This window comes from Arachis ipaensis, chromosome B6 (assembly GCF_059453495.1).
Source record: "Arachis ipaensis isolate K30076 ecotype BB chromosome B6, ASM5945349v1, whole genome shotgun sequence".
NCBI lineage: Eukaryota > Viridiplantae > Streptophyta > Magnoliopsida > Fabales > Fabaceae > Arachis > Arachis ipaensis.
The window spans coordinates 17699912-17725422 of NC_142441.1; the positions used below are offsets into that span (position 1 = coordinate 17699912).

Below are 25511 nucleotides of genomic sequence, written 5' to 3' on the forward strand. Positions count from 1 at the left end.
TTTTGAAAATAAAGAGTTTTCCAACCATATTTTCAAATTATCTAAAGCTCTCTATGGTTTGAGACAAGCTCCTAGAGCTTGGTATGAGAGACTTAGATCTTTTCTTTTGAAAAATGATTTTCAAAGAGGCACCACAGACACAACTCTATTTATCAAGAACTCTAATGATTCCTTTATTCTAGTCTAAATATATGTTGATGACATTATTTTTTGGATCAGCCAATGAATCCTTTTGTTCTGAATTTGAAAAACTCATGACAAGTGAATTTGACATGAGTATGATGGATGAACTTAATTTTTTCCTTGGGCTACAAATTAAACAAACTGAAAAAGGTATTTTCATTCATCAAGATAAGTATGCTAAGGAATTAGTTAAGAAATTTAGTATGGAAAATGCCAAACCCATGGGAACTCCCATGCACCCTAATTCAAAATTAGATAAGGGAGAAACTGAGAAAGATGTTGATGAGACTAGGTATAGAGGAATGATTGGTTCTCTTATGTACTTAACTTCCTCTAGACCTGATATTGTGAAAAGTGTTGGAATGTGTTCAAGGTTCCAATCCAAACCTAAAGAGTCACATCTTTCTGCAGTTAAGAGGATCATTAGATATGTTCATGGCACATCTAACTTTGGTCTTTGGTATCCTAAGATTGATGATTTTTCTGCAGTTGGTTATTGTGATGTAGATTTTGCTGGTGATAGAGTTGATAGAAGGAGCACTTCAGGCTTATGTTGCTTCCTTGGAAAGTTCTTGAATGTTTGGTCAAGTAAAAAGCAGCCAACAGTGGCTTTATCCACTGTAGAGGTTGAGTATAGTTGCTTCTTCTTGTTGTTCTCAGCTTTTATGGTTAAAAACACAACTTGCTGATTACAAGTTAAATGCTGAAAATATTCTCCTGTTGTGTGATAATATGAGTGCTTTTAACATTTATAAAAATCCAATTTTACACTCTAGGACCAAACATATTAAAGTGAAATTTCATTCAATAAGAGAACATGTCCAAAAAGGGGATATTAGCATTCAATTTGTTACATCGGAAGAGCAATTAGCAGATATTTTCACAAAACCACTTGCTTAGGACAGATTCTGCATGCTTAGGACTAGCCTAGGAATTCTGAGCTATGATTCATTGTTTAAAAATTGCTGATATGTTTGTTAGAATTTTTGTCTCATAAACAGGTATGAGACAATTCTGGGCATATGAAGAATTTTCCCTTCAATCAGCGTGTTTTGGGATTGTTGCAAGTGAAAGTTGATATGGGCCAACCTCAAAAATCATATCATGGGTGGTCCTATGTGTTTCCTTAATTCAAACCACCTCTGGGCCCAATATGAATGTTACATATTGTTTTTTTTTTTGTTTTTGTTAGCTTGTGTGATTCATAATGTTTGTCCAAAAAGGCTTTCTGGTTGATTTAAATTTTTTCTTTCAAAAAGAATTTTCAAAATTTAAAATTAATTTCCTATTTTATTTTAAAATCAAATAAAATTTTTTTTTGTGAGGTCATGTCTTTTCACGTCATATCACAAGGTGATGTAGTTGCATGGTTTAAGAAATTTTCTTTTGGGTACGGTTACCAATAATCCTTCTCTTCCCTCCTTAACTCCTTCTCAAACCCTTCGGTTTCCTCCACTACCTCCATTACTCTTTGTCTCTTCTTAAGCCAGAAACCACAAAATGATGAAGAACCTTCACTCCATCTCCATCTCCTCCTACTTCGCCTCCTAGAATCGATCCCATGGCTCGCACCAAGAACCCTTCAAGGATCCCTTCTTCGGCCAAGTCGACGCCAAACTCTCAACCTCCGAAGGAACCTCCATCAAAACCAGGATCTTCGAAGCCTAGCACTTTGAAAGGGAAACGGCCAGCCGTGACTACACCTCCCTCCGAGCCAACACAACCTAGGTCAAGGTCTGTTCCCTTGCGTTCACAGAGAGGTAATCCTCGTCTATCCCTTAAATCAGTTAGAGAACCTGACATTGATCCTTTTGATCATAAATCCCATTTCATGACCTCACACTCCAACTATAATCCTTTTAGATTTAGGTCTGCCATGAACAATGACTTTTATGAAGGCGTTATTAGGTACCGTATCTTATGCCCCTCTTTTCTTGCTGATTTACTATCTTTGAAAAAGAAAGGCTTTCTTTTTGTTGAAAACTTGGAATTTCTGGACTAGAATCATCTTTTTAACATAAAAAAGCCAGTTTATCCTCTTTTGGTCAAAGAGTTTTATGCCAACATGACATATCATGAAGGCACTGTTCACTCATATGTAAAAGGGCCGAGACATAGTGTTAAATAACGAAACTATCAGTGAAGCTTAGAAATATACTGATGTTGGGCCTTGTGCTTACGTTTCGGTTAAGTGGGATGAAGGAGTTGGTGTTTCTTACAATGATGTTTTGGCAAATATTTGTGAACATGTCTCCTTGAATGATGGCATTACACCCACTCACAAAGTCCTAGGATATGAACGTGCTCAGTTGCACAGAATCGTCAACCACATCATACTTCCTCAAAGTGGTTCATATCAAAGGGTTTCCTACATTGAAACTCTTGTTTTATATGCCCTTCTCACCAAAATAGAAATTTCATTTGCATATTTGATGGTTAGATACATGTTTGACTCTGTTAGGAGTGAAAAAGACAAAGCACTTCCTTATGGCATGTTTCTAACTTGCATATTTGAGCATTTTGGTGTTGACCTGACCAATGAGGATTATGAAAATAAACATTCATATCTAAAGGGAGGTGGTGCAGTGAAACAGCAAAAAAGACCTACTCGATTTGAGAGAGTGGTTCTAGATGATGATGATGATGATGATGAAGAGTTCATTCCCGATGTATCTCCTCCTCCTTCCATCGAGGGTACTTCCATCTCTACTGGCCAGAAATCTGGCCTGCTAAATATTGTCAAGGATGTTGTTAGGAGTTTGTCTCTCAATCTAATCACTTGATTGCTATGAGCAAAGAGCAAAGGAAGCTAGCAAGCAAGCACGAGAATTTCCTCCGTAAGTCAAGAGATAGAGTGGCTGTGTTCATGACTTTCATTGATAACCTTCAAAAGGATGAAGACCCTGCCACTGATGCTGATGAAGAAGTTGATTCAGAGGAAAATGGTTCGGATGCCTAGGATTGTTTCTTGAAGCTGCTGCTGTCTGCTGTTTTTGTCTCATGAATTCTGCTTATTTTGCTACTTTTGAACTACTTTTGTTGTCTTGGATGACTGTAATATCCTAACTACTGCTGTACTTAGTTTTAATTTACTCCATATTTTGAACTATGTTCTAACACCTTCCTGCAGGTTTTACGTAGATGTTTTTGTTGATCTTGCTTATTATCCACCCTTGATGACAAAAGGGGAATAATAGGTGCAATAGCTGGAATGCTGAATGCTAAATTGACTAAAGTTATTTTTTATTACTATTTTTTGTGGATTTTGTTACTGTTTTTTGTGGATTTTGTTTGACTGCTGCAGATTTTAATAATCTTGATTTGCAAATATTGTGAACTGTTGTGAATGATGTTGGAAACTTGCTTTATGATATGTTGTTGTCTTGACCTTGACCCTGATGTGTTAATGCTCTGTTTTGGCTATTAAAATCATCACTGTTTGCCGCATCTTTGGTTAGTATATAGTATCTGTGTGGTTCCAAATAAGCATATGTAAACAGGAAAGAAAAGAAGAGCATAAATCCAGGGGGAGCTAATCTTGAAAAGGAAAGGGGGAGCAACATAAAAGCGAATGACAAAAATCAAAAGGAGTTTCTAAACCTTACTCAAATTCATTTTCTTTTGATTATTGCTTAAATAATGTTTGTCATCAAGGGGGAGATTGTTGAGTTAAGAAATTAATTAATGTAATTGATGATGACAAACATTTGATTAGTGGGCTAATCACCCAATTAGTTTTGATTATTTTGGATAAGTGATGCAGACCAAAATAAGTGTTGCAACAGCCCAACATTAAACAAAAGATATCTGCTGGTGGGCTGAATGGTAAGTGAAAATAAAACAAGCCTAAGTCGTTCATCTCAAGCTCAATTCCTCAAAAAAGCAAAGGCAAAGCACCAACGGGCTGAACTTGAGTAGAACCCGATCCAAGCCCGAATTGATTTCAATTTTCTCTCACTTGCTTTCACCAAATCAACATTCTCTTTCTCTGTCTCAGTCAAATCACAGAACTCAGAAAAAGTAAGAAAGAGAGCTTAGTTCTTAAGCTAGTCATGAGAGAAGAAAGAAAGAGAAAGACCAAGCTTGAAAGGCAGAAGTCTAATCATCCATTTCAAACCAAATCAAGCTTAGGTAAAGGTTAAAGATAACTCATTTCCTTTTTCATGCATCAGATCTTATTCTCTTCTTTCCAACTCTCTGCAAGTCTGAAAATGGCATACAAGGGAAAGTTGTTTTCTGTCCTAATCTGCTGTATATCTACGGTCACAAGGAAGTCTTGGGGACCAAGTAGCTTATCAATGGCTCAAATCCGTTTTGCCATTGGAAGATTTTTGTGGTTGCTGTTTTATGGCTTTCGGTCAACCTTGGAAGGTCAGAAGCAAAATTTTCATTGTGAGGATTAATGGGAAAAAGTGAGACAGCGGGTTGGTGAAGCTCAAGGCTCAAGAAGTTGATTTTGGAAGAAGAACCCAGCAACATGCAAGGAGATAAAAGAGGTTTGATGTTCATTCAGAAATCAAGGAGAGATAACCAGAGTATTGAGGTTTTGTTCTGAGAAGTGTTCTTTGAAGAAGTTCATCTAACTGGACAGTGTTTCCTAGTAAAAGGAGCATTCTGCCAGAATGAAGAACTGAATTAAAGGCTAGCAAATCTGGTCTATTACATAGCAAAGAGGCTGTTGATGAAGTCAATCTCCTTCATGTTTTACAGATTGTAATGTACTTTTCAATGTTTATCTTTCTGTAATTTCTTGTGAGAAAAGGCATATTGAGAGAGCTCAAGTAAAAGCCATGAGTGGAAAAAGGCTAAGTGATACACTTGAGAGAAAAGCCTAGAGTTATTTTTTGATTTCTTTAGGTATGTCTGTGTCTTGTGTCTTGTATCTTGTACCTGTAAGGTATCCCTTTCTTAGTTGGGTTAGCACTAAGAGTGAATAGTTAGGTATTAGCATAGCCAATGTCAAGTTAGGTTAGAACTTGAGTGTGAAAGGATTGTGTCAATCCTGTGGAATTGGTGTATGTAATACTATTAACTATAGTGGAAATTCCTCCATTGTTGTGGAGGAGACTGGACGTAGGTTGCATAGCACAAGGCAACTAAACCAGGATATATGCTGGTGTTAGCTTTTCTCTTCTTTGCACTATTCTGTTTTCTGATATTCACGAGACAAAAATAAATTGTCTCATAAATTTCTGCTGCTGAGTTCAAACAGAATCAGAATTCAAATATCGTTTGAAAGGGTCAGTTCAGAAACTTAAAAGAAAGGCATAGATTCAACCTCCCCTTCTCTAAGCCTACCACAACCTTCACATATTCTAGCTTCCAAGATGCTTGCTATTCCATGGGACTACTGTGCGATGATAGTAGGGGTGGCAACGGGGCAGGTAGGGGCGGGTTTTTGCTCTACCCGACCCCGTCCCGCTGTACAACAACCCGCATAGAACCCACCCCACTTCTACCCGCGGGTAGTAAAACATTGAACCCTAACCCGTCCCTGCGGGTACCCGCGCCGCCCCTACCCGCCCCTATAATTATTAAAATCCAATAAATAAAATTAAATTTCAAAATTTATATAACTATTATCACATACATAATATAAATTAAAGTAAAAATTTAAATATGATACAATATTATTAATCATTTACTAATTATTTTACATATATTATACATATTATATATTAAAATCATATATATTATATATATAGCGGGGCGGGTAGGAGCGGGTATTACCTAAACCCGACCCCGCCCCGCCCCTCTCATGAACCCGCCCCGCTAAAAATAATTACCCGCCCCGAGCGGGTAGGGGCAGGGGGTACCCGCGGGTTCGGGTGGCATTGCCATCCCTAGATGATAGGGAATTCATTGCAGCTATTAATGAGGTAGTTAAACTTGCATCTGGTCATTAATTGAGAAAACTATTTGCGATGCTACTGATATCTAATAGCATTAGCAAAGCAGAGCATGTTTGAAATGCAACTTGGACATTATTAGCTGATGAAATACTATATGAGAGGAGAAAAATTTTGAAAAACCAAAGTATTTTACTATGTCTTTTTTTTTATATCAAGATTGTATTCTCTTATTATTTTTATTTTTATTAATAATATTAATAGTTTTATTTTGGAATTACTTATTAAATATTTTATAAAACTATCATGTGCTTTTGCTAGGACTAAACATGACTGATGACGAATTGAAAAACCTCTGCCTTATTGAGATTGAGAAGATACTCAACAACAATGCGAGATCTTTGAGACCTATCAATCAATGCCATATCTTGAGATGTCTGATGTTTGCCTTTTTCATAATAAGCTAATAGAAGAGGAGTTAGCATATGACACAAATGAGTTGACTCATACAAACTTATATACGGAACAAAAGATGACTCATGAGCAAAGGTTAATATTCGATGAGATACTCAATGCTGTTATTACAGACTCTGGTGGTTTTTACTTCGTTTATGGGCATGGTGAGTGTGGTAAAACATTTATTTGGAATGGACTTTCTTCTGCTATTCGGTCTAGAGGAAAGATTGCTTTAAATATCGCATCCAGTGGAATTACGTATTTACTCCTACCTGGTGTCAGAACGGTTCATTATAGATTTTCAATACCCATTACAATTACTGATGAATCTAGTTGCAACATCAAGCATGGCAGTTTGAAGGCTGAGCTGCTCATCTAAAGTAGCTTAATAATTTGGGATGAAGCTCCAATGCTCAATAAAATGTGCTTTGAAGCACTTGATCGAACGCTCAGGGATCTTATGTCAGTTACCAATCAACATAAGACACATCAACCATTTGGTGGTAAGGTTGTTGTTCTAGGAGGTGATTTCAAACAGATACTTCTGGTGATTCCAAAAGGGTGTAGACACAATATATTGTCATCAGCTATTAACTCATCCAATCTATGGTCGTTTTGTAAGATTCTGAAACTGCATACGAACATGAGGTTTCTAATGTCTTCTTCGGATCAAGATGAAGGAGAAATGAAGAGATTTGCTAATTGGATACTTGATGTTAGAAATGGAAATATTGGTTCTGTTGTTGGTGATGAATCAGAAGTTGAAATTCCAGATGATCTGTTGATTACAACTATTGATGACCCTCTCTCTCATTTGGTAGACTTTGCATATCCAAATTTGTTGCAAAACATGTCAAATTACAGGTATTTTTAGAGTATGGCAATTTTTGCACCCATGCTTGAGAGTGTCGAGAAGGTAAACGATTTCATCTTGACAATCTTTTCAGGGATGAAAAATGAGTATTTGAGTTCTGACACAACATGTCAAGTTGATGAGAATGAAGATGTACAACAAAAGTGGTTCACACCAGAGTTTCTAAATGACATCAAATATTCGGAACTATCCAATCACAAGTTGACTTTGAAGCCAGGAGTCACTGTAATGTTACTGCGAAACATAGACCAGACTTCAGGTTTATGCAACGGGACAAGATTAATAGTTAACGAACTTGGCAACAACATAATTGGAGCGACTGTAGTGACTGGTAAAAATATTGGAGATAAAGTGTACATTCCAAGAATGAACTTGATTCCTTCAGATTCAGGATTGCCATTTAAGTTTCAACGGAGGCAATTCCATTAACAGTATGCTTTGCAATGACCATTAACAAGAGTCAGGGTCAATCATTATCACATGTAGGACTTTACTTGCCAAAATCAGTGTTCACCCATGAACAACTTTATGTTGTTTTGTCAAGAGTTAAGAGTCGCAGTGACCTCAGGATTTTAATTCTGGACGAATACGGCAATCCAAAGTCATCAACAACAAATGTCGTGTTCAAAGAAGTTTTTAATAATATTTAGGTAAGAATAATATTATTTTCATTTTATTAGCATGTTATGATTTACACAAGTGTACAAATATTTACTGTAGATATAACTAATTTATCTATAACTCTGTTTTTATATTTGAGATGAACTGTATAACAGGGAGCACAACATCATATGTAAATTGCTTTTCTAATAAAGTTAGTAAGATACTAGGTTATTGATAAATTTTTATTAGCCTTTTGATATAAAATTTAATGTAAAATTGCCATGCTATTATTACAGTTATATATGTTTTTATTTTTTCATGTCTCCCTTCGTATGGTTCAAGAATATTATAGACTTCAAACTCTTCCATTTGCATTTTACTTTGAATAAAGATAAAACAGTATATTCAGTACGTTTATTATATAATGACGATGATAGTGTTATACTAAACTCGAAAAATTTATGATTATAAAATATTATTTTTGATTTACCATGTCAAATTTAAATATAAGTCCGTGCATCGCACGGATTTAACACTAGTATTTGAACAAATTTAAACCTAAAATCAATTCAATAAAAAATCATCTTTAAAAATAGTTTGATTTCATCCAAAACTAATTAGTTTCTATGAAAGAGGTAAATCTCAAATTTATACCCAAAAAATTTTTACACTGATAAAATGGTATCTGACTTTTGTTATTAACAAAATAGTCCCAAAAAATTTTAAAATTTGACAAAATCACCTAACCGTGAAAAGATGACGTCACAGTGAACGAAAAAGGGCAGATGTGGCCGTCGCCGAAGCTCTTGCCACCATCGGAGCTTTCTTCTGACGGCCACATCGACATTTTCTGTGTGACGTCATCTTTTCACAGTTGGATGATTTTGTCAAATTTTAAAATTTTCCAGAGAACTATTTTGTCAATAACTAGGAGTGAACGTGGATCGAATATGACCAAAATTTCGATCTGATATGCACTAAAATTATCGGGTTAGATTGGATCCAATATCCGCAGTTTTAATGTTTGGATCCAATTCGATTCGATTATCGAATATATTCGCAAAATACAAAAATATTTTTAAAAGCTTATTTTTATTAAAAAATATCAATAAAATTTATTTTTTCTATTCTTTTAAATATGTTTACTCTTAAAATAATATTAAACATATTTTTTTAAATAATAAATTAAAATAATATAACATATATAATAATTATTAGTTGAAATAAAATATAAAAAAAATTTACTTATTTATTTCTTTATTTTTGCAGATACGCGGATATGTGGATACCTACACAAAATTCATAATCCGATCCTATTAGTGTACGGATAAGATCCGATCCAATAGCCTTGCAGATTAGATCCATATCCGCAATTTTCGGATCGAATTTAGATAAATACCACGGATATGCGAATCGAGTCTGATCCATGAACACCCCTACAATAATAAAAGTCAGGTACCATTTTGTCACCGTCAAAATCTTTCGGATACCGATTTGATATTTACGTCTAAATTATGTTTCCTTATCTTTACTAGCCTAAATTATGTTTCCTTATCTTTACTAGCCCCGCCGGCGCCCGCTAGAAAACCACCACACATTGCCGATAACTATTATCTCATCATTGCCAAATGCCAATCGCTATGGGCACGTGGAATCAATCCATACGTCAACAGATAAGATATCACCACTATTGTTCCAACGTTCTTCAAAGTTCAAACCACCAAAAGTTACAAAATAGTCGCAATATTTCAAAGGTCATCACGTGCTTTGCTTTCTAACAGTGCATCGATAAACAAATTATATTTATGTCTAATTTCATAATCAATTAAACATTTATATGATTTCAAGATACATTTTTTATTTTCAAATAATTGAGGTTATCCTAAAAAGTATTTAATTTCATCATTTCAAAATACATTAAATTATGTTTTTGAATTTGGCCAACATTGGAAATTACAATTGATTTATAGATACATCTCAAACATTCAATGTTTGTCACAAACTCTGGCAGCAGCCTTAGTAGGCCAAAAACAAACCCCTCTCAAGGATCCTTGTATGGTTTCCACGCATTTCAAGCAATGTTTTTGACATTTTATATCGGTGGAAAAGGGAAGGAAAGATAAGGGGTTTTGAACAATAGAATCAAGAAGGGAAAAGGAGGACTCATTACTTTCCAAAAAGGCTTATTCAATGATGAACTACAATAATAATAATAATAATAATAACAACAATAATATATGCTCGAACAGAATTTTGAACAACATGCAAGATTGCAATTGGAATGAAAGTATAGCGAAGAAACTAATCTAAGAAGCAGCACATATCTAACCTTATTTGTTCTGGTGTAGCAAAAGCTAACAGGCCCGCAAAAATTGAAGAGGTAGGTATTAGCCAGCAACCCTGATTTTCATTTTTAAATACATGATCACCACCATGGTAGAACATATTAAGGACAAAGCATGAGCTGAGTTGAGTATTATTTCTCAGAAGCCACGGTCCTCAGTGGATGATGGCAAATACTATAAATGGCACCACTTGACAACATGTGCTGGTATATGTAGAGATATCATACATCGGCGCTTCTAAATCCATGTGTCATCTCAATCAGTGATCTGGTCATAGCCCCCGTTCTCTGGAGATTGGTGGGCCCCCGGACCTGTTCTTCCTGCACACAGGAAATGTCTGCCTTAAACCACAGAAAAGGAAAGTGTGTAGGTTTTGCTGACACCTCTGGGGTTCATACCTGTCATCTCATAGCCGGAATTTCTTGATTCCGGATGGCTTCCCCAGTCTGTTGACCGGGGAGGCGTCATGTGCAAACCAAGCTGTTGAATCATGTAATGACTTCCCCCCATAGTTTGATGCTCTTCATTTCCCCGGATTGGATTTCCACTAGTAGAGTCAACTGGGCGGTAACCTAAGCTTGATACCGAGTCACCAACTGGTGACGGCAACTTACTAGCAGAGGCATCACCTTTTGCACCAGGACCACTATCCTTCTTGGAGTCAACAAAAAATGTACCGACAATAACCTGAAGTGAATACCATTTAACAAAAGTGACTTCATGGAGTATTTCATATCAGACTGCTTGGTAGTAGAGGAAATAGTACGCACAAAAGTAATAAAGGTTGAAATTTGACAACGCATATATTTTTGTTTTTCATTCTAACATTTTCTCCTATATCTTTATCTTTATTCTAACCAAGGACAACCGTAGATGTTGTCCCCCCACGGGCGCTTTCTCCTCCTCCTCTCTCACTAAAAAGCACAATCACATTTCTGTTCTGAGAATAGATGCAAACATGCGAAGAAGAGTATGTTTCAACACTCACGGATGCAAGTTCTTTAAAAAGAAAGGATGAAGATACTGATAAAGGTAAAAGAAAAGAAAGATGTAAGGCGAAGAAACAAAATCTTGTATATCCCACCTACAAAGTTCATCCATAGTCCTGAAATTACCTGAACTGGACCAGCCGCTTTAAGGGGTCCACCAACTCCACCACCAATTATTTGCCCATCAGTATTAGATAAGCATACACTCAGACCACCAGATCGATTTCCAAGTTCATTACGAACATAGGAACCAGTAAGAGAAATAATATCAAACCGACCCTGATATTAAAGCAAGAAATACTTAAATATAGTAAAGCTGAGATAAATGTACTATGAGGGACTGAAATATGAAAATCAAAAATGAAAAGACAGCCTTTTCAATTAAGAAAAGCAATTAAATAGTAAAGATCAATTTAATCACATATTCAGTAATTATGCATGTACAAATCAATATCTTAATAATTTAGTGATAATGTAGGAACATGATAGTACTATAACTACTGCTTCATTGGCACTAACTTTAAAAGTTATTATTCAAGACCTAATATACAGAGTTTCAATCGAGGCTCTTCTTGTTATCTGTACTCTTTAAGGTAATTAAAGAGTGAAGACCAAGTTTCTAACAGGAAGTGGGTGCAAGAGCTATCAACATAAAATGAGACTACTCTGAACATCAGATAAATTTCTCCATAGCTCTTGCATTTATACAAACAACCCATAAACACATGCATGTGTATGCATAACTAAAAATGGAGAAAGAAATAGGATGATTGAGAACATTGAGAAAATATTGAGGGAGAAAAAAGCCTTGCCATTTCTATTAGAGATCAGTTCAAATGTGCAAAATTTAATCACCTAATTTAGTCACAATAGTAAAAATATTGAACAAAATGAAAAAATCAAAAGAGAACAAAGAAGATTTTGAGCCATTTGCATAATGAAACTGAAATCAGATTTTAAAGGTTGCAATGGTTGCATTTCCTTTCGAAGATCATTTGAAGTACAGGGATCTGTGACAAAATTACAGTGCTCAATATTTTACCTCATATGTAACGTTGCCTCCTGAGGTTGCTGGCTGACGAAGAGAGGCATTGGATATGGAACCAGATGCAGACAAAATGCACATCTCACGCTTACTTTGTTGCATAAATAACATAATTTTTTGGCCAACATCCTGTTGATTACATGTTCAAGTAATTATGGAAGCATCACAGAACAGAGTAAAAATGAACTTAATAAAATTAGGAAAATGGAAGGAGAAAAAATGGGACATAGGTTATAAATCAAGACAGATTAATTAAACCCTGTGACTATTCACATCATTCAGTCAAAGGTTAGCTGTAGCTATTAGGCACACCAATTGTGCCTCACCTGGATCCATTGATGGCCCCATTAAGCATGTGTAACCTGGTTAACTTTGCAATCAATTGTCAATAGACCAGTTGTGAGCTGTGATGCGTGTCCCCTAAAGAAAGGGTTCCTGAGTTCCAGTAGAATGCCCCCTCCCAATACACCCTCTCAATTACAAGAGACATTGCCACATTATTTAATCAAATCTCCTCCCATCAACTCACTACTCATTTAAAACTTAATCTACCAAGAAACTATCATTTTACAAGGCTAAAATCAGCAATAAAACATAAACATAGGAAGTCACATGAAAAAAGTTGAGTCTCTATGAGACACTGGTGATTGATAAGAAAGATCAGTTCTCCAATTGAAATCTCAGTAGGAATAACCATGGTGATAAGACTAAGGGAGAGCTAAGATTTTCTCTTTTCTCCCTTCCTTTAGGGAGAAGGAAGGAGTGTGGAGAATAGAAAGAAATCCAACTATAATGGTGAGCCTAGTCACTGGATAGTACATACAACATGGTTGGTATCTATGCGCATTGTGCACCAAGGGTTGTCAGGCAAGATGTGCCTAGATGTATATAAGCTTATTAAACCTATGGGGCTCCAATTTTGTCTGCTATAATCACAGGTTACATACTCACCATGTGCAGCAAGCAGATACAGAAATCTAAAATTCAAGAAACAAATGTTCCGGGACTGAGAATGATGCATACCTCACCAGCAGCTACAGCAATGACATGCGGAGTGAAGCCTTGTCCTGCATTGCCTGCATCACCCATTGACAACAGAAGCATCAAAATAAAAGTCTAGACTCTACCATGCACTCAATACCATTGTTTAGTTTGTAAGATGGTGTGATGGATTCACAGTTTACTTTCACCCACTACTCTTGAGGAAACACGAAATAATTGCAAAAGAAATAAGTGAATGCCAAATTTTTGTATGGAATTTTCATAAATTTTCAACATTGATGGCATAAACCACAAACTTGACTTTGTTAACAAATTAGTAGCAATAAGCTGCACAACCTCGAAACTGAATAAATGGCATTTCACACAAGTTATTAAATATAAGTTTCTCCACTGAATCTAATAAACCACCCATGGAGTGGGCAAAAAGGCCAAGGTAAAATCTGACTCTGCATGCGAAATTGAAAACAAAAGCATAACATAGTAGCATACACCAGCAAACATATGAACTCCATTACACTTGAAATCAGAAGGCATTCACTGCCATTAACACCTATAATTCATGCTTTCCTTACTTAGATCAAGGCTAGCACTATCTGTGGCTAAATTCACTCATTGTGAACCACTTCTATACTGTTAACTGTTAAAAAATTATTTAAGATGAAGCCAATATAGGAAAAAGAAAATGTTCACTATTTTACTGAATATTGTTTAAGTTGCTAAAGCACAAACTATTATTTCTTACTCTTCGACTTTTGAAGTGAAAAAAATGAAATGCTATGTGCACAAAACAGACAGCAAGAAATACAGTGGTATGAACACTACTAATCAGTCTTTTTCCATAAGACTGATCATGTTTCGCAGGAAGCATATCATTTCTGTTGCGGTGTATCCAAGAAAATTAATATTAAGCAGAGTTAAAATTTTTAGTACTAACATTTCAATACAATACTGCTAAGAAGGATCATCAGTTGCCAATTTCTGTTGACCAGCCAGGCATAAAAAATTTGGTCATGCAATAGAATAATAATATATTCCAAAAAGCACCAAATGAGAACTCAGAACTCAAAGCAATAATGCATTTTATTTTAATAAAAATAAATGGTTAAACAATGACCAAGACCAATTCAATTATGAACCATAAAAGAAGAATATTCAATTAACCACCAGAAACTTAGAATAAGAAGCAGCTCTTAAAACTTAAAAGCAATGCTTTTTCAGAGGTATATGCCCAACACGTCGAACAAACAACATGCAGGGCCAAAAAAAAAAATCCAAACTTTAAATTAAGCTCATCCACCTAACTAACACAATAGAAATCCCTCATTTGCTAACGAAATCGCAAATAGAAACCCTACGAATTGGTAAAATAACAAAGCAACAGAGAGGAAAATCGAATTAGAGAAGCTGACCTAAACCAAAGGAGTGCGATTTCTTGGAAGAGGAGGAAGGAAACGAGGAACCACCCAAGGCACGAGGCTGGTGAGGAAGGGATTTCTTTGCGGCGGAGGAAGAGGAGGTTGGGGAGAAGGAGTGAGCGGCGGAAGATGACGTCGTAGAGGCTTTCTTCGCAGCGAGGGCTTGCTCGGGAGTACCGTACTTGCGAGGCCGACCTCTCTTCCTCTTCGCCGGTGGCTCCACCAGCTGCGACGACACCGCCGACGGCACCGTGTGAGGGTACAACATGTGCGAGTGGGCCCCATCGGTGTTCCCTAAAAGGCCGTTGGTCGGCGAAACCGCCGTCGTGGCTCCCACGCCGGAGGGCGCGGCGGCGCTCTGGTGGTGCTGCTGGTGGTGATGCTGTTGCTGGTGGTGGTGCTGTTGTTGTTGTTGGTGGAAGTAGGAGCTGAGTTGGTTGTCATTAGGTTCCATTTTTTTTTTTTTAGTTTTTTCTTTTTTCTTTTTTTTAATTTGTTGGAGTAAAGAAGGGAGAAACGTGGGTGTGTGTCAGTGTGGTGCTGCGAGGGCAGCCACTGCGAAATTATTTTATTTTTTTAAAAAAAGAAATTGTGTTTTTTTCTAACCAACAAAAAATACTTTATCGGTGTTATCTATGAAGAATGGTGGGTTTTCAACCGTCGGATTGGTGTTTTTGTTTGATACTTTTTGAGTTTTGACCCTTCGTTATATCTGCTCCTTTTTTTTATAAATTTATTTATTTATTATGGGAAAGGGGTCAGACGTGGGTATTTGTATGGGTGACAAAGAAGCAGTGAGAAGAACTGACACTGACATGTCAAATTACAATGTTACGATCCGAATTCATTCGGATTTGGTTCCTATCCGACCCGATATTTCTTCAATTGTATTAACCGTAAAGTATAAAGGTTTTACAAGATAATAACTAGATTTATATATTTAAATATTTTTTAATTAGAAAATTTAAAAAAAAATATTTTTATTAATATGATAATATTAACATATAATTAGTTATTTGTATAATTTTTTATATTAATAATATATAACAATTAAATTTATTTTTTTGATTTAATTAATAGTTAGTAATTATAGTTAATTATATTATTAAAAAGAATTTTATGGATAGTTTAAAATCTCACAAATACAAATAAAATTCTCACAAAACTAATTTTCGTTACTATTTAACAAACTTTGTAACAAAAAAATCGCATTTTATAAAATGAAAAAGTTAATAACCGAAATGTCTCTTTTTCTTTTTTAACAAAAAGCGCCTTATTTTTTGTAAAAAATAAACGAAAATCGAGTTGAGCATTTACTGTTGTTTTTTTGTAAAATGCTATTTTGTCAACGAAAATATTAGCTGACAATTGTTGTAAAATAAATAAATAAGAAAGATATAACAAATATAAAATAAGAGGTATAATTATATAATCCTAATAGTAATATCTACTATAATTATTATCACAATATAATAGATGTATTTACTAATATTGTAGTAAAGTATATAAGAGAGAAAATAGTAAAATAGAGAGAGTAAAGAATGTTTTATTATTAGTAGTTATGTGTACGTACTATCACAAACTCATGCTCTATTTATACTTGTCCAAGATTCCCCTTTTCAAACTTCATTAATATAAAGTCTATCATAGGGAAACAAAGCACCGCTTATAGTTAATATTGCACAGTCCAACGTGGTCATCCACATCCTTATCTCAACACTCCCCCTTGGATGACCATTTAGGATTATTGCCTCGTTAAAACCTTACTAAAAGAAAACCCTGTGGGAAAAATCTTAGTGAAGGAAAAAGAGTACAATATCCTTTATGATGGGAACTGCCTCATTAAAAACCTTGTCAAGAAAATCCAATGGAAAAAAAACCTGACCAAGGAAAAAAGAGTACAGTCTCCCCCTCTTGTCAACATCATTTAATATCTCGAAATCGGCGCATCCCAATCTCATGTACCAATCTTTCAAAGGAGGATTTTGGGAGTGACTTTGTAAATAAATCTGCCAGATTGTCACTTGAGCGGATCTGTTGGACATCAATTGTCCCTTGATTTTGAAGATCATGAGTGAAGAAAAATTTGGGAGAAATATGCTTTGTTCTATCACCTTTGATGTATCCGCCTTTAAGTTGAGCAATACATGCTGTATTATCTTCAAACAGGACAGTTTGAGCTATCTTATGATCAATTAGTCCACATGATGACAGAATATATTGGATCAAACTCCTGAGCCAAAAACACTCGCGACTTGCTTCATGAATCGCTAGTATTTCAGCATGATTAGAGGAGGTTGCTGCTATCGTCTGTTTCGTGGACCTCCATGATATAGCTGTACCACCATATGTGAACAGGTATCCTGTTTGAGATCTCCCTTTGTGTGGATCAGACAAGTATCCAGCATCTACATAGCCAACTAGTTGTGACTTGGATCCATAGGGATAAAACAATCCCATATCAACCGTCCCATGAAGATATCGAAATATTTGCTTGATTCCACTCCAATGTCTTCTGGTTGGAGAGGAACTATGCATTGCTAGTAAATTCACAGTAAATGATATATCGGGTCTTGTATTATTAACAAGATACATTAGTGCTCCAATGACACTAAGATATGGTACTTCAGGACCAATGATATCTTCATTTTCTTTTTTAGGACGGAATTGATCCTTCTCCACATCCAAAGATCTTACTATCATTAGGGTACTCAAGGGATGTGACTTATCCATATAAAATCTTTTCAAGATCTTTTCAGTGTATGTTGTTTGATGAATAAAGATCCCATTTTTTATATGCTCGATTTGCAGGCCGAGACAAAATTTAGTCCTTTCAAGATCTTTCATCTCAAACTCTTCTTTTAGAGTTTTTATAATTGTTGGAATCTCTTCAAGAGTTCCAATGATATTTAAATCATCAACGTACACATCAATTATAATGAATCCAGATGTAGTTTTCTTTATGAAAACACATGGACAGATATCATCATTCTTGAATCCATTTTTGGCCAGATACTCAGTAAGACGATTATACCACATTCGTCCAGATTGCTTCAGACTATATAAAGATCTTTGCAATTTGACTGAGTATAACCCTTGTGAATATTCATTGGATGGTTTAGATATCTTTAGTCCTTCAGGAACTTTCATATAGATATCCCGATCTAATGAGCCGTATAAGTAGGCTGTTACCACATCCATTAAATGCATATGCAATTTATGATATTCAGATAAACTGACCAAATAACGCAATGTTATCACATCCACTACAAGGGAATACGTTTCTTCATAATCTATACCGGGCCTTTGTGAAAAACCTTGTGCCACAAGTCGGGTTTTGTAGTGCACAACTTCATTTTTCTCATTTCATTTTCTCACAAATACCCATCGGTATCCAACAGGTTTTACATCTGCAGGTGTACGGACTACAGGTCCAAAGACTTCACGTTTTGCAAGTGAGTCTAATTCAGCCTTCATGGCTTCTTCCCATTTTGGTCAATCATTCCTTTGTTGACATTCTTCGACTGATCTTGGCTCAATATCCTTACTTTCATGCATGATATTTAATGCCACATTATATGCAAATATTTCATTGACAATTGTCTTATTTCGGTCCCATTTCTCTCCTGTAAAGACATAATTTATCGAGATCTCGTCATTTTCACAATTTTCAGGTACCTGAACGTCTTCTGGCGTTAAAACTATATCAGAATTTTGGACAACTGCAGGTGTCTTTACTATGTCTTTTTCAACAGGAATCGTATTTACCTCTTTTCTCTTTCGAGGATTTTTATCTTTGGAACCAACAGGCCTGCCACGCTTCTGGCGTGAATTTGCTTCAGTGGCTACTTGTCCTACTGGGACATCAATTCGAATTGGGGCATTTTCCGCTGGTATATAAGATTTGGTTATCCTCTTTGTATCGGAAAATGCATCAGGCAATTCATTTGCTATTCTTTGCAAATGTATAATCTTTTGAACTTCTAGTTCACATTGCCCTGATCAAGGATCTAAATGCATCAACGATGACGCATTCCAATTAAGTTCCTTTTCAGGAAGCTTATTCTCTCCCCCTAATGTTGGAAATTTTGATTCATCAAAATGACAATCCGCAAACTGGGCTTTAAATACATCTCCAGTTTGTATCTCAAGACACCTCACTATAGAGGGAGAATCATATCCAATATATATCCCCAATTTTCTTTGGGGTCCCATTTTGGTGCGATTAGGTGGTGTAATGGGAACATATATCGCACACCCAAATATTCTTAAATGAAAAATATTTTGCTGCTGGCCAAAAGCTAATTGCATAGGAGAGAACTGATGGTAACTCGTTGGCCTCAAACGAATAAGTGCTGCAGCATGTAAAACAGCATGCCCCCAAACCGAGGTTGGGAGATTTGTTTTCATAAGTAAGGGTCTAGCAATTAATTGGAGGCGTTTAATAAGTGATTCTGCTAACCCATTTTGTGTGTGAACATAAGCTACTGGATGTTCAACACTTATTCCATTAGCCATACAATAAGCATCAAAAGCTTGGGAAGTAAATTCACCAATATTATCAAGACGAATTATTTTAATTGAATTTTCTAGAAATTGTGCTTTTAATCGAATAATTTGAGCCAATAATCTCACAAACGCCAGGTTGCGAGAAGATAATAAGCACACATGTGACCATCTCGAAGATGCGTCTATTAGAACCATAAAATATCTAAAAGATCCACATGGTGGATGAATAGGTCCACATATATCACCTTGAATCCTTTCTAAGAATTCAGGGGACTCAAATCCAATCTTTACTGGTGATGACCTTAAAATTAACTTCCCTTGAGAACATGCAGCACAACAAAATTCACTAGATTTAAGAATCTTCTGGTTCTTTAGTGAATGTCCATGAGAGTTTTCAATAATTCTCCTCATCATGGTTGTTCTCGAATGACCCAATCTATCATGCAAGTTATGAATTCATTTGGGCTTGTAAACTTCTGGTTTACAATTGCATGTGATTCAATTGCACTAATCTTGGTATAATACAACCCAGATGAAAGTGAGGGTAATTTTTCTAATATAACTTTCTTATTTGAATCATGAGTTGTGATACATAAATACTCATGATTTCCCTCATTCATTGTCTCAACATGATATCCATTTCGGCGAATATCTTTGAAACTTAACAAGTTCCTCAGGGACTTGGTAGATAATAGTGCATTATTTATTATGAATTTTGTTCCTCCGGGAAACAAAATTATAGCTCTTCTGGAGCCTTCTATCACATTGCCTGAGCCAATGATAGTATTAACATATTCCTTTTTTGGCACAAGATGGGTAAAATATATATCACTTTTGAGAATGGTGTGCGAACTTGCACTATCTGCAAGGCATACATCTTCATTATATATCCTTGCCATTTTCTTCAAAGACAAATAATAATAACATGAGTAGTATGCATAGTTAAATTGAATACTTGATCGAAATTATTTTTCTAAGAAATACTATACATAAAAATAATGTCATATACTAAAATTTTATTTTAAAATTTGACACATTTAATGATTTCAAAATTCATAAATATTAATATTTCATTATTTATATACATCACATTTGAAACTTAAATATATAGGAAATAAAACTTAACAATAAGTTTTTTACATTATTTATTTACATAGATACTTCACAATCCCACATATTAAACTATTCCATCATTGATCAAATGACCAATATTTCCTTCAGGGTCCTCAAAGAAATCAGATACATCATAATGAGTGGTGAAATTTTCAACATTATTTGAAACAAAATTCGACTCTTTTCCCTTGTCGTCCTTTTTCAAAGATGCTTGGTAAAGATCGACTAGGTGCCTTGGGGTACGGCAGGTACGTGACCAATGGCCATTTCCACCACAACGGAAACACTTATCTTCTGTTGATTTATTATGCCCGATATTTCTTTCTTTATCCCACTTCTGGTGAGATCCTCTCTTTTGAATATAATTTTTTTCCTTCTATAATTTTTCTTGTTATTAAAACCTTGCCATTTACCTCTTCTGGGGTAATTTGCCGCATTTACTTCAGGAAATTGAGCGGCGCCAGCTGGACGCGCTTCATGATTCTTTAAGAGTAATTCATTGTTGCGTTCAGCAACAAGAAGGCAAGAAATTAACTCAGAATATTTTTTAAACCCTTTTTCTCGATACTGCTGCTGTAGGAGCACATTCGAGGCATGGAAGGTTGAGAAAGTTTTCTCCAACATATCATGATCAGTTATCTTTTTTCCACATAATTTCATTCGTGAGGTGATTCGAAACATTGCAGAATTATATTTATTTATAGATTTAAAATCTTGTAGACGCAAGTGCGTCCATTCATATCGAGTTTGAGGAAGTATCACCGTTTTTTGATGATTATACCTTTCTTCAAGGTCTTTCCAAAGATCCTGCAAGATCTTTTAATGTGAGATATTCATTTTTCAATCCTTCGTCAAGATGACGACGAAGAAAAATCATGGCTTTGGTTTTATCCTTCTGAGATGCATTATTTTCAGCCTTAATGGTATCTCCAAGATCCATTGAATCAAGATGAATTTCAGCATCTAGTATCCATGATAAATAATTGTTTCCAGATATATCAAGAGCATTGAATTCAAGATGAGAGAGTTTCGACATAATAAAAATTTGTTACCTGAGTCTTCCTTAAAATTTGATCAGAGTCTCGTGCTGATAACGTGTTGTAAAATAAATAAATAAGGAAGAGATAACAAATATAAAATAAGAGGTATAATTATATAATCCTAATAGTAATATCTAGAACTTTTTCTTTTTAATATTGTATTACTAGAAGTGAAATCCTTCATCATGAACCAAACTATGTGTTGAGCACAACTATGGCCATTTACAAAACGTCAGTGACGTTTTGTGTTTCTTCAATTAAAATAATATTTTTTATTACAAAACGTCAGCGACGTTTTGTTCTTTCATGATTAAAAAATTTTTTTTATCGCAAAACGTCAACGACGTTTTGTGTTACTACCACAACCGTGTAGAACACCAAAATGATCAAATATTTTTGTATTTCACATTAAAATTATTCATATATAAAAATTTTAGCCTAATATCTACTATAATTATTATCACAATATAATAGATGTATTTACTAATACTGTAGTAAAGTATATAAGAGAGAGAAAATAGTAAAATAGAGAGAGTGAAGAATGTTTTATTACTAGTAGTTGTGTGTACGTACTATCACAAACCCATGCTCTATTTATACTTGTCTAAGATTCCCCTTTTCAAACTTCATTAATATAAAGTCTATCATAGAAAAACAAAGCACTGCTTATAGTTAATATTGCACAGCCTAACGTGGTCATCCACATCCTTATCTCAACAACAATTGGCAATTGTGCATTTATATCGATACATTCATTTAAAGAAAAATATATTTTGTCCTTCTCAAATTTAATCTAATAAACACCTAATTTTATTACTGCAACTTTGATTCAAAAAGACACAAATAAAAGAGTGTCTTATTTAACCAAATTGGGTTGGTCTAGTAGTTAGTTCATTAATCCGCTTAAACAAGTATTGGGGATTTGAATCCCACCTTGTGCATGCAGTAACTCATTGGCCAGCAGCAAATCCTTAAATAAAGTTCAGTACCGCGACGGATTAATCCTTAACCTGCCGGGTTGGGGAATACCGTGAGAAAAAAAAAAAAAAGTGTCTTATTTGTTCATTCATAAATCCTAAGTCTTGATTCTGTATCCTATAACTTTAGACAAAATTCTATCTCTTTTTAAAATAAAATGTAACTTCAGGTAAAATCTTATAACCAGAATCCTTTTGAAAAAAATTATCTAAGTTGGTTTAATGAGTATTTTGAATCTATAAATTGATTTCATGAACTGGTTGTGATTTGTTGAAATCAATCAAAGATGAGTTTCAAGTGATTAAGGGATGTGAAATAGGAAATATTATGAAGTGTCGTGTGACTTTAGAAAAAATCTTATAACTCTCTTTGAAAACACCTATAATTTCAGGAAAAAATGCTATAGCCAAATTAACTTTTAAGAAATTTTGGCCAAGTTGATTTAATGGACAATTTAAACTTAAGGGTGATTTTATTGACTGGTTGTAACTTGTTGAGTCAACTAGGATAAATTTCAACTGTTTAAGGAATGTTGAATGTTGTTTGTTATGAAATAATAAATATTCAAAGTATCACATAACTTTGAAAAAAAATTATGTATTCCCTTTAAAAGAACCAATATCTTTAGAAAAAATTCTATAACTAGATTTACTTTTGAAAAAAATTTGTCCAAATTGATTAAATAGATAATTTAAACTTGGGGTGATTTCATGGACTAGTTATGACTTATTGGGGTTAATCAGAATAAGCTTCAAGTGAATAAAAGATATAAAATATTGTTTCTTGTGAAATAATAAATATTGTAAAGTGTCTTATAATTTTTGAAAAAAAATCTTATAACTAGATTCATTTTTGAGAAACTTATCCAAGTTTGTTTAATAAACAATTTAAAGTTGGGAGGTAATTTTATGAACTAGTTGTGACTTGTTTGAGGTCAGTTAAAATGAGTTTTAAGCGATTAAGGGATATGAAATATCGTTTGTAATGAAATAAAAAATATCGTAAAGTGTCTTACAATTTTTAAAAAAAATTATGTAATTTTTTTTAGAAAAACTTGTAACTTTAAAAAAAAATCTGTAACCAGATTTATTTTTGAAAAAATTTATCCATGTTAATTTAATGAAGAATTTAAACTTGGAGGTAATTTCATAGTCTAATTGTGACTTGTTGAGTTCAGCTGGACTTAACTTCAAGGGATTTAAGAGAGTTGGAAATTAGTTTGTTGTGAAATGTTATAATACTTTTACTCATTTGTCAATTTTAAATAAAACAATATTCCTCCCTTTTGAACCATTTGAAATTGATTTTGTGTGGTACCAACCTAACATAATTAGGGTATGATGTCACTAACCTTATGACTTATGTCTAGATAACTATTCTGATTGTCTTTTCTCAAAAATATTCTGATTATAAGAATTTTTTTTAAATTTTGATAGACAATTTAAATTTAATTATCAGAAATGGTAAAATTTAAAATTTACAAATAAACTTAATTATTAATAATTTGAATCGTAAATTTAATTTAATTTTTATGAATTAAATTCGAGTCTGATCCAATTTAACTTAGTTCGGCTTACTTTCAATTATTTCGTTTCAAACTTTTGATATTTAATTAAATAAGCTAATTCAACTTGGTTGGCTCACTTTCGATTATAATGATAAGAGATATTTTCATGGATCATTTATGCCCATGTTTGAAAGGGGGACCATTACCAATCCTCTAATTGATTGCCTATTGGTTACAATATATTAACTACTAGTCTACTAATATAGCTGCACCGTTACGGCAAGTTTACACAAGCAAACCTTTTTATATTGGAGACCCGCTGTTCAGTTAACTCTTTAAAATTGTTCTAATAGACTCTCTTTGATAAAGAGGAGGTAGACGTGCCATTAATCTTCCACTTTCAACAATCAACACCCACTGTTTCTGTTTCTGCATCATTTTTTCGCTAATTATATTTTTATTTTTGGTGAATTTTACGGTGTTTCTTATTATGGTGTCTAAATTATTTAACTTACTTTTAAAAATAAAAAGTAAAATATTTAAAATAAAAAGTAAAATATTTAAAATTTATTAAATATTATCTATTTACTTTTTTTAATAAATTAGGCACGATTTTGAAGGCACCATAACATTCACCTTCATCTTTTTAATATGTTTGAGTATTACATACGACATCATTAATCTCATGTAATAAGGAAAATATAAGCTATGATCTATGATGCACGGATACGGGACACGAGACGACACGGGACACGCCGACACGCGAATTTTAAAATTTTACATGACACGGGGACACGTATATATATAAAATATAAAATATTTTTTAGATAAATTGTAATGATATTTTGATATTTTATTGATATTAAAATATAAATTAAAATTTTTAATTATTTTTAATGTCTTATTTTAATTATATCAAGTATTTAAAATATCTTTTATTTTAATAAATAATAATATATACTATATCTAAATTTATTTTAAGAATATATGTTAAGAATAAGACTGGACACGCAGACACGTGATGGTATTTAGATGTATCTAGGCGTGTCCGGAAAAGAATTTTTTATTTTTTATTAAGACACGGTTGGACACAGCAAACACGCGTGTTGGACGAGTGTCGGTGAGTGTCGTGTCTAAAATGTGTCCAACACGCAGACACGATAACTGAACGAAGTGTCCGTGCTTCATAGGTTATGACTATGTTGCAGTTGAGGCTAAAATTTGATTATGGTATTTGTTTTGATACGATCATAAATTCATATGTACTAATATAATAAAAATATGAATAAATTAAAATACAATATGTGGATTATATTTTTTACGTCAATAATTATTTTTTTTTAAATATATATTATATCAATATTTTTTTAAAATTATTTTTATACTTTAATAAAAATAAAAAATAATTTTTATTTAATTTTATTAAAATATTAAAATATTTTTTCTTTTATATTAGAAAAAAACTATCCTAATTTTTTTAAATTAATCAAGATTCAATTAATTTTAGTTTTATATTTTTAAATTTAAAACAATTTAAAAATAAAAGTTCAAAACAAAAACATATATGAAAAATTTAAAAACAAATAAAAAAAGTATTTGATCT

At 33.9% G+C, this 25511-nt stretch overlaps 2 protein-coding genes and 1 pseudogene across 2 annotated transcripts; 2 read left to right on the top strand and 1 right to left on the bottom strand.

The window, feature by feature from the left end:
- The first annotated feature begins 6450 nt into the window (after positions 1–6450).
- On the top strand, positions 6451–6867 carry LOC148554752 (uncharacterized). Its single transcript, XM_088490474.1, has one exon. The coding sequence runs from the start codon at positions 6451–6453 to the stop codon at positions 6865–6867; it is 417 nt and encodes a 138-aa protein (XP_088346600.1).
- A 42-nt stretch (positions 6868–6909) lies between these two features.
- LOC107646426 (uncharacterized) lies at positions 6910–8012 on the top strand (annotated as a pseudogene).
- A 2123-nt stretch (positions 8013–10135) lies between these two features.
- Positions 10136–15408, bottom strand: LOC107645756 (AT hook motif DNA-binding family protein). The gene is made up of 6 exons (XM_016349838.3): positions 14756–15408; positions 13368–13420; positions 12342–12473; positions 11426–11578; positions 10709–10997; positions 10136–10630 (listed from the first exon to the last, which is right to left on the bottom strand). Exons 1-6 carry the CDS (start codon positions 15213–15215, stop codon positions 10566–10568), a joined length of 1152 nt encoding a protein of 383 aa, XP_016205324.1. The 5' UTR covers positions 15216–15408; the 3' UTR covers positions 10136–10565.
- Positions 15409–25511: the final 10103 nt, after the last annotated feature.